General features: G+C 38.2%; 1 protein-coding gene across 1 annotated transcript; it reads right to left on the bottom strand.

Annotated features, from left to right (window-relative positions):
• Positions 1–7,229: 7,229 nt before the first annotated feature.
• On the bottom strand, positions 7,230–8,492 carry LOC126891430 (uncharacterized). The gene has a single exon (XM_050660605.1). The coding sequence runs from the start codon at positions 8,490–8,492 to the stop codon at positions 7,230–7,232; it is 1,263 nt and encodes a 420-aa protein (XP_050516562.1).
• Between the last annotated feature and the right edge of the window lie 2,414 nt (positions 8,493–10,906).

Below are 10,906 nucleotides of genomic sequence, written 5' to 3'. Positions count from 1 at the left end.
GATCCCGCAACAAACAAATCCACAGATCCCACAACAACCTACTCCACAAAATGTACAAGCTGCACCAACACCCCAACAATACAGGCCAACATATGCGCAAGTTGCTAACGACAATAATATATTATCCATTCTTCAAAATACAATTACAAACCAACAACAAATAATGAACCAAATGGCAGCAGAAATAAAATCACTTAGAGAACAACTCACACAACTAACAAATCTCTTAATTAGAAATGGCCCAACTGTATAAAATTGCCCTTTGGAATGCAAACGGCCTTGCCAAACACAAACAAGAAGTAGAAGTATTTCTTGCGCACAACGACATTGACATTCTTCTAATATCAGAATCCCACTTTAACAGTAGTTCTTACTTTAATATTAAAAATTATTTAACCCTTAAATGCCCGTGATATGAAAATAACCATAAATGCCCATGTGGGGTCTCCTAGGGACCCCACTAAAATTTTCAATTTAGTAACGTCATTTAGCACTGACTAAAAGGAAAACACGGTTAAAAATAATTTTAAGCATATTTGAATAATTTTTATTTATTTTTCATACAAAATTAACGGCTTTTCTAGAAACAAATTATTTTCAATTCGAACAAAATTAAAATTAAGTAATAATATAAGCATATAACTTTTAGTTGCAATTTTTACATACAATAGTTTTTTCTTCTTTTCTGTGCACCTGGCATATAAATTTTTTGCAAAAAGAGCAAACGGTATTCACTTTTCTGTCACAGTTTCGCGGACACTGGTAACAACGAGCACGTTTCTTAGCTGAATGGACGGATTGAGTTGCAACTTCGGTAGTTGGGTTTACCATTGGTATGCCACAATCTTTTAGAGCAGATTTTACATAGGCTTTATGTTTTATATATTTCGCTCTTTTTTCCATGTTGTTTCGAGCAAGCTCAGCCCCTAATTGTAACAGGAAAATACGTCTTCGTGAAAAATTATTTTTCTTCCAATCAGGATTTTTTTCAATGTATAAAATATAGGCATTTAGTGCACATATATCTATAATATTCATAAAGAGCCTGAATGGCCAACGAGCAGTTCTTCTTTTACAGGAATATTCCCTAATCAGTTTGTCGGCATTATCAACACCACCCTTGGTATTATTATAGTCTAAAATCATCAAGGGTTTGTTTTGAGAGTCTTGACAAATTATATCACTATCGTATTGACTTGAAAGAAGATGTACCATCCTGTGTATTTTAGGTATGTACGAAACCATAGCTAATTCTTTAGTAAAAGCAAATATTGACGACTCCGCAGGTCTTTTTGTCAAACTTAGTTGTGGTGGTGTATCAGGTTTATTTTTGCGGACGGTCCCAAGTAAAGTAAGGTTTTTAGATAAAAGATATTGAGCAAGAGGAACACTGGTAAAAAAGTTGTCAGTTGTAATTCCTCTCCAACTGCCATGATATGGTTCCACCAGATCTTTCACAACACGAAATCCCTGATTTTTCTCTATTGTACCACCTGGTAGTTTTCCAAGGTACACCTGAAGTTTTGATAAATAAGATGTTTTAACATCCGCGGCAGCCCAAATTTTTATCCCATAGCGGCAAGGTTTTGATTTTATATATTGTCTAAAAGGACACTTTCCTCTAAAACTCACTAACTGTTCGTCAACGGTTATATGTTCGTATGGTTCAAAGGCTTTGTCACAGTTAGAGACGAACATGTCCCAAATTACTCGTATCGCCGCTAACTTATCCTGTTCCTTCCGCTCCACCCTGGTCACTTTGTCATCAAACCTCAAGAAACTCGATAATTCTTCAAATCGGTTCCTAGCTAATGCGGCTGTAAAAAATGACCGGCGTATTGAGGTGTCTGTAGACCATATCTCTCGTGTCGATTCTTTCCCACGCCTTAAAGCACCAGCTTTGATAAGTGCTCCTAAAAAGCTATCCAGTTCATTGTTGGTAAGTACCGTCCACTCTTTTTTGTTATTCGGATGTTTTTCGTTCCACTCTTGATAACGCCTAACAGCTTCTTCATTAGTATGAAGGCATATGACATTCTTCATCTCTTCGGTCAAAAATAAATTGAAATAGTCTAAAAACGTGTTGGAATTTTTACTATAGTTTGTTAAGCCTGGATGTACATTTATAATATTTTTTTGTTGCCTCTTGGATCTCACGAAAGGTAGGCTATTCCACTGCATTCCAGATTTGGATGTATATGTTGGACCACTAACCTCACTAATATTATCGTCCACTTCGGTAGGTTCTGCATCTGATTCCTCGTCACTGTTGACTTCTAAATTGTCCTCAGTTTCCGAAACATTTTCCTCAAAAACATCTTGCTCTTCGCTATCTGATTCGTCGGTAATCTCATAGTCGAAATCGGAGTCTGATATCCCTTCTTCTATATTTCGGATAATTTTTTCATGTTCTTGGTCGCTTATTGTCATTTTCATTCTCTTACGGTCCATTTTTCAATGTAAACTGACGAAAAATGTTAAAAATAATAAAAATATTCTGGTGCCTCTAAATGCCCAATCGGGGTCACAGCGAGACCCCACTTATCTAAATCTCTCTTACAGACCACTGCACCTCACGAATGTTCGTGGTATACTAACAGAAAACGTAGGAGACACGTCCACACAAATACCTGATTGCGCGGTTGCCAAATGTTTCAAATAAAGATATTATAGCCAAAAATGTATGTCTGGGGTCCCATAGTGACCCCGATTGGGCATTTAAGGGTTAATGTACCACACAACACATCCAGAAGCTGACAGGATAGCCAGAGGAGGAACGGCAGTGCTCATTAGATACCAAATTAAACACTATGAGTTACCTAAATTCAGTAAAAACTTTCTACAGGCAACCAGTATCGTAATTGAAGATTGGCTAGGTCCATTAACAGTATCAGCGGCATACTTCCCACCAAATAAACAAGAGATGGAAGAATATTTCTTGTCTTTAGGTCACAGGTTCCTAGCAGGAGGTGATTACAATGCGAAAAAGAACTTCCTGTAATGCTGTTTAACAAAAATACCAATTGGGAACAATATAGAAACCAAATTAATGCAGAAATTGACTTAAAAATATCATTAAAAACAAAAACAGAAATTGAAACTGCAGTAAGTCAATTAACAAACATCATTCACACTGCTGCGAAAAATGCAACACCAGAAATATCAAACCACAAAAGAAAACAACACTGCCCAGTAATAATAAAAAAGAAAATAGCTGAAAAAAGAAAACTCCGAAGGATTTGGCAGCGTAATAGATACCCGACAAACAGGATAAATTATGACAAAGCTTCTAGAGAATTGAAAGAGCTTATTAACAATATAAAGAATGCATCATTTAACGAATACTTAGAAAATCTGACAAGTACAGAAGATACAGACTATTCGTTATGGAAAGCGGTTAAGAACTTAAAAAGACAAAATGAACAAATTCCTCCGATTCGTAAAAGAGACCGAACATGGGCACGCACTGACGAGGAAAAAGCAAATACCTTCCGAGAATATCTGGAGGAAGTCTTTCAAGCTCTTCCATCGCAAAATACGCCTGAAATAGATGCTAAAATCAAAGAAACTCTTGAAGCTCCATATCAAATGTCCCAAATTCCAAAACTCTTCAAAGTTAAAGAGGTACATGAGACAATCAGAAGAAACTTAAATCCAGGTAAGGCTCCAGGGTTGGATCTGATCAAAGGCCGTCTTATTAAAGAACTCCCAAGAAAAGGGATTGTGCCAGTAACAACAATATTCAACGCGGTGCTACGATTAGGACACTTCCCTGCCCAATGGAAAGTTGCCGAGCTTATACTTATTCCAAAACCTGGAAAACCAATAAATGAAGTAACATCATACAGACCAATCAGCCTGCTGCCAGTCCTTGGTAAACTCCTAGAAAAGCTACTCATAACCCGACTGACTCCCATAATAGAATAAAACCACCTGATTCCTGAACACCAATTCGGATTCAGAAAGGATCATAGCACAATTGAACAGATCCACAGAGTAGTGGACGAAATAAATGAAGCATTTGAGCAAAAAAGTTACTGCACGACTGCTTTCTTAGATGTGAGTCAAGCTTTTGATAAGGTTTGGCATGATGGACTACTATTTGAATTAAAAAAATCACTCCCCCACACACTGTACATTATTATGGAATCCTACCTAAAAGAAAGATATTTTACTGTAAGGTACGGACAGACAACATCAGAAATCACATTGATAAAGGCAGGGGTACCACAGGGCAGTGTTCTTGGTCCACTTCTCTATCTTATGTACACAGCTGATCTTCCAGTAAGCAACCAAACAATCACAGCTTCCTTTACAGATGATAAAGCGATAATGGTCAAACACAAAGACCCAGTCATAGCTGCAAGAATTCTCCAACAACATCTAGTGAAAATTCAGGACTGGACAAGAAACTGGAGAATCAAAGTCATTTACCAAATGCAGAGGTACAGTGCCACCTGTTACACTAAATGGAAAAGATCTGCCTCAATCTGACAGCGTTAAGTATTTAGTTATGCACTTGGATAAAGGACTGACCTGGAGAAAGCACATTTTTAACAAACGAAAACAACTTGGCTTAAAACTCAGCAAATACTACTGGCTATTGGGAAGACAGTCAAAGCTTAGTTTAAAAAACAAATTATTGGTGTATAAAGTAGCCTTAAAACCAATATGGACATATGGTGTACAACTATGGGGTACGGCTGCAAACTCAAACATAGAGATATTGGAACGCTTCCAGTCGAAGGTACTACGGACCATAACAAATGCACCTTGGTTTATACCTAACAGAGAAATCAGAGACGATCTTCAAGTAGCCACAGTAAAGGAGACAGTGAGTGAATACAGCAGCCGCTATTTGGTAAAATTAGAAAACCACCCTAATAATCTTGCACTAAACCTGCTGGATAATAGTGAGCAGACTCGGAGACTGAGGAGGCATAAACCACTGGAGCTACCACATAGGTTCTAAGTAGCAGTGAAGTGAAGTGTCGTGCAGTGCAGTGAACTACTTACCCTTTCAGGGCACAGTTCAATAATTTAAGAGGCTAGTGGAGTCTTTGTTATCATTGGATAACGAATCCAAATTTATACTTACACCCCTTTGAACAAACAACTAACATGCTTATAATAATGTTTTTGTTTATTGATTGCATGTAGTGAATAATCTATAATAAAAAAAATTATTGAATTGCTATTTTCTTTCTATAGTGCAGTCACTGAAGGTAAAAATCAACTATGACCTTCGATTTCGGTAAATCTCCATTCATTTTCACGAATTGACAATAACAACTTGCAGTTTTAGCCTGTGGTATATGTCACCCACTCGGGGGTGAAAATTACTTTATTAACCCGCCGTTACACGCGTCTTCTATTGTGACGTGATTGCACGCGTATGAGCGTCGCCCTCACCTACATAAATTCGACTTATTTCGAGAAAGAATGAATGTCAACATGTATAAATATAAAATGGATTGAGTAGATGAACAACACAGCCATCACTATAGGTATAGGGAAAACAATGTGTTAGAGAGAGAGGTATGTGATGTCACAGCTGATATAGGAAAGTATGTGTGTTAGAGAGAGAAACATGGTATCTCTGCTGCTAGTGGTCCGATTTTAACGTACGACGGCTCGTTGGAATGGGCGGGGGATAACGAATACAAAAAAACATGGCGGCGTAGTGCCAAAAGGGCGCTTTCCGATGTGACGACGTCCGATGGGGCGCGTTCCGATGTGACGGCGTCCTAGCGCCGCTCGATCGGTGCGCGATACCAGATGTGCGATCGGTACCTTAATTTTTCGCGGAACGCGAAGCAGATGCGCGGTCGGTACCTTGAGGTTTTCGCGGATCTCGTAGATACGAAGCGCGCGGCTGGTAATTGTGGAATTTAAATAAAATAAAAAAACATAATGCAATTTTTTATTAAAAGAACTTAAAAGGAACACAGCACGTCAACGCGTCACGTAAAAACGTCACATCAAAACGTCACGTAGGCTTGTGAAATGTCACGTGAAAACGTCACGTCAAAGCACGTCACGTAAAACGTCACGTCAAAGCACGTGAAAACGTCACGTCAAAGCACGTCACGTAAAACGTCACGTCAAAACGTCACGTGGGCTCGTGAAATGTCGCGTAGGCCTTATTGTCATGAGGAGCTCAGTCGCAAGAACTTATTGTCACAGCGCGACGTGAGGTAGTAACATCATGTCTTTGAATGAGTATAGACGTAAATTAGCAGAATTTAGAGAAAAACTGACACAGTTAAGAAGTCAGGTTTTATTTTATGAGGATAAAAATAAGGTTATAAAACAAATAGAGAACCTAACACTGGGAAGCAGCATAGACTGGACACCTAAGGAATTTAGCCAGCAGCTGCGACAAGAATATTCAAGTGCTGCGGATTACTTATTTAGGGAAACTCCAACAAGGCGAATTCATCCAATTACTATTAATGATGTTATCGACGCCGGCGCCAACAACGATGAACAAAGAAAGCATGAAAAGTGAAATAGATAATGTTTTTGCAATGACTTGTATAATATTAGCTTCAGTGTTTATTTTAATTATAAAGATTATATTTAAAATTGTTAAGAGAAAATTTGAATCATCATGTAATATAAGACTTGATCAATAAATAAGGCGTTTAAATAAAAAACCCATAACTTTAAAAAATATTTATTTTGTACACAGAAAAATTACATTGGCATTATTTTATTGACAAACCAGTCACGCAGGCGATTCACATTTGTTTCTGCACATGAAAATAATCCAGCGGCATGACATGGGGGGTTTGCAGTAAAACCAAGATTTCCAGCAGCACGAGGCGTACCATCGAACTTGCCAACATCAATAATATGAGGAAAAATTCCAAAAACGTGACGTTTTTTATCCAAATATTCTGCTTTTTGTTTCCCTCGAACGTAGATACAGTCAGCTGTATATAACAACTCGGTTTGCAGTATCTTATTTATTTCAGATAGTTCAACTTCTCCATCAGAGTACCGGATGCCTAGCAGATTCTTCTCCACGTATGATGCGGTCTTCTTATCCACATTACTTAGCGCATTGAATGGTTTCGGAGGCAAAAAGATGTAATGACTTCGTTTATAACCTATTTCAATGGAAAGTTCTTTAGGAACAAACCACCCATCCACAACGAATCCCTGAATATCTACGAATGCTATTCTCATGATGATTGCTCGTGTACTACTGACACCTCATGCATCTAATTTAGACTTTTTACAATTTCGGTGAGAGGGAAGTACTCCATTACACAGTCGTGAATAATAATACAATAGGCCTTGGTATTGTCGGGAAAACCGTTATTCGCTTCAATATCGAGTTTTACGTCAACGGTGGATGCTTTCATGCTTTCTTCTTGTTTCGAACAATCGATAACGAACAATGCACGATCCTTAAAAGCTGAGAAATCGAGTAGAGGTCGTTTTTGTTGGGAATGTATGTAGCTAGGATAAAATTCGGTATAGTTAAAATAGGCTTCATTGTAATCGGTTTTGCTAAAATCCAATTGCATTCTCTCGTTTGGCCAGTATTCTCCATTTAACGATAATCTAATACTTTGGATGTTGACATTGTCAAATAAAGTAGGATCAGCTGTAATCCTGTCGCGTTTGTTGGTTTGAAAGAAAACAATAACATAACGAGGTCTTTCAACTGATGTGCTAGTTTTAACAGCCCAAACTTCACGCCTGGCACCTCTCGTAATAGCAGGTAATTCATGTAATTCCCACTTTCTAAACGGAATAACTATAGGTTGATCTTGTTGAATAGATTTCATGAGTTCCAATTTAATATCATCATTGGGGAATATGTGCTTCACTCTAAGCTCAATATTGGTAATGTTAATCTTAGCGGTTGTAACAGTTGTAGTTTTGTCAGCGTTTTGTTTTTCTGTAATAACTATGCAATCGTTATCATTTCGAGCTCGAACTAGTCTTATTGTTTGACGACCACACGTAATCAATGGATAATCATTAAAAATGTTGAAAACATGCTTAAGAGGCATCTGTATGCTGAATGAATGATCTGCAGCGTTTAGAATTGGATCCTTAGGGTAATTCCATCCAGCCATAACCATATAATTAGAATCTTCTTGCGTATAACATGTCATGGCACGTACAGCACTTACGATGCCAGGATCCCGCACTGTTTCCATCTCCCTTGCGCTTTCGCTGTACGTACACGAATCGAAAAGGAAGGCACCCACATTATTTGCTAGTTTGACGCCACCATTTCCAGTTATTTCGAGTGATCCTTTAATGCATAACAAGGTTTCGCTCATTGCAAAAAACGAGTCAACTTGATTAATGCTAAATTCGACAATATCATTGCAGTTGAATGATTTGATGAATGGTGCATAAGTTCGGTATTCAGCCTTTCGAATCGATTCATCAAATATTGGCTTACGATAAATATCAAATATTGGAGGCATTGTGATGTTGTTTGAACGCGCTCTCTTTCCATACATTGTAGTCATTTTTTCAGTTTAAAACCCAACGTTTGTAAAAACAATTTGTTTGCGGACGTAAGATGTTGCTGCTTAGATGGTTGCACAACTAATGGTGTTCTGTAGGTAGATTGTTTAAGATATTGCTGCTGAGATGGTTGCACAACTAATGGCGTTCTCTGGGTAGATTGTTCTATTACTAATCCCATCTGCTTTTTGATCTAAGTTCCAGCACCAATGTGCTCTCTTCTCCTCTAAAGTTCACAGGTCGTCCTTCTTGATCGACAGCCAACACAGTGATATTGGTAATTTCACGCTGTGGCACAACAGGTAAATACAACAAATTGTGAGGGGTTTCGTCAATTGCGTACCCAGGATTTGATTGTATGACAAATTCGTAGAGCGTGTGAGCAGGTCTGTTACCGTCAAAGGCTCCGGTACTAATGTTGCATTCAAAGCGTATGCTAGATACTTTAATAATCCTAACAGGTAGATCTGAAGAATGTGTCTGTCTAGGATTTAGTATTACGGGAGAAAACCCTAATATTGTACCAAGACTGTCATTTGGTTGAAATGAAATTTTAAATTGACTGAAGATTTCGCACTGCAACGTATTGTGGTTAGGTTTTAGACTAAATATCATGTCAGGTTTAGATGTATTGGCAGCCCCCAATTTCTTTTGTATGTATTCCTCAATATCGATAATTTCATAACATCCATCAGGGAAATCAAAATGTTGCACTCGGTTATTGACATCGTAGTAATAAAACTTGCAATTTTCGATGTTTGGTATACTGTTGTAAGAATGGAAAAATCGAAGAGCTATTTCGTAATCTTTTTTCGGATCTAATACGATCGGTGTGGGAGGTTGAAACGAGAATATGTAATTGGTGCTGTTTACTCTCAACAACTGCGACATGATGACTGATTCAGGTCAATAGATTAATAGGTTTATATACAGTAAAAAACAAATTTATTCACATTTTTTTTATTTGTTCTAAAGCAAGTTTACATAAATGACAAGATGCTTGAGAACCGGGTGGGCCATCACAATGAGTCCTCCAATCAGGTCTGTTGTAATGCACGAAGCAGGGAAGTAGTATCTGCAGGTTAAATTCTTGTCGATATTCCCCAGGCAATTTATGCCATATATATAACAATTCTATAGGTTCTACAGTTCGTATAATATAATCTAGCGGTATTAATTTTAGTTCTTCTTCACTGAATTCTTCAAAACGTGTTTTGCGAAATATATGGTCTAGAAGCAGTTCCATGCCTTTAATATGCTCCATTATATAAAAACTTTAGGCATAAATGTCCACAAATGATTTGATTGTAGGTTTGATACTGATGGTTATTATAGAAAATTTTTGTATGTGTACCTAGATATTTAACAAGTTCTTTGGTCGGCTTCAAATTACCAAATGAATCGAAATACTCTACGTCGTTATTTATCTTTCTATATGCTACCCAATGTGTTCCGCTGTGTGTTGATGCATCTAGATTAACTATTGCGCATTCACGTTTTCGAGGACCGTGTCTAGGCAGAGTGTCATTCATGAAAACACCTCGAAAATGTGGGATTTTAAGTGTTTTCGCGTAATGCGCAATCTCTAAGTCGTACAGCGGACGATTGGGTAGCTTTATTGGAAGTTTTTTTTCAGATACAAACCGAATCCGCCTCTTGGTTTCTTACGCAAGTACAGACCTGAGCCGATGTGTTCCATCGCCTTATTATGGCGCATATCCTCTTCCAATTTCTTTTGGGCGTTCTTTGCGTCAACCACAGTCTTCGCCACCCCTGCGGCACCACCGGCTAAAGCCCCCAATGCAGAAAGACCTGCAAATAGGGGTATGAGGGGTAGGAAACCTCCAGATTTTAGTGGCAACACTCGTGGAAGATCAACTGTTTTTCGTCCACCAAGTTTTTTAATTACCGATTTTGCTATTCGTACAGCTGTCAAAGCAGTATCTCTTAACGATGCTCCTCTCTTCATGGACTTTGCAATTTTAGGTACCACATCTCGATTGAAAGAATAACGTCCCTTTCTTCCACGACGACGAGGACATCCCATTCCCAACTTTCCTTTCGTTTTCATTCCACCGGTTACAAGTAAAGCAGCACTTTTTTCGCCAAAGCTAGCGTCCTTAGACTTGAATCGCTCCCAAGCCCTATCTTCCAATTCTTTATCGGCCTTGTGACGTTCTTCGAGAGATGTATGATGCGAATAAGCGATATCGTGTTGTTTACAAGCTGCGTCTAAAGGATTAATTCCTGGATCTCCGCGTGCAAGACGTTTTTTTAGTTTTGTTCCAGGTCCACAATACTGATAACCAGGAATATGAAGCTCAACTGGAAGTTTATTAATTAGAGAGTTCAAAAGACCTTCCCCTTTGAACACCAACATTGGACTGATGGTCATGCATTTGGTGAC

Source organism: Diabrotica virgifera, chromosome 9, assembly GCF_917563875.1.
Source record: "Diabrotica virgifera virgifera chromosome 9, PGI_DIABVI_V3a".
In the NCBI taxonomy this organism is placed as follows: Eukaryota; Metazoa; Arthropoda; class Insecta; order Coleoptera; family Chrysomelidae; genus Diabrotica; species Diabrotica virgifera.
Note: the sequence above shows the minus strand (reverse complement) of the source record. Positions and strands in the feature narration are given on the sequence as shown.

Coding starts and splice junctions, on each gene's coding strand:
- LOC126891430 (XM_050660605.1), bottom strand. CDS start 8,492: ATGTATGGAAAGAGAGCGCGTTCAAACAACATCACAATGCCTCCAATA.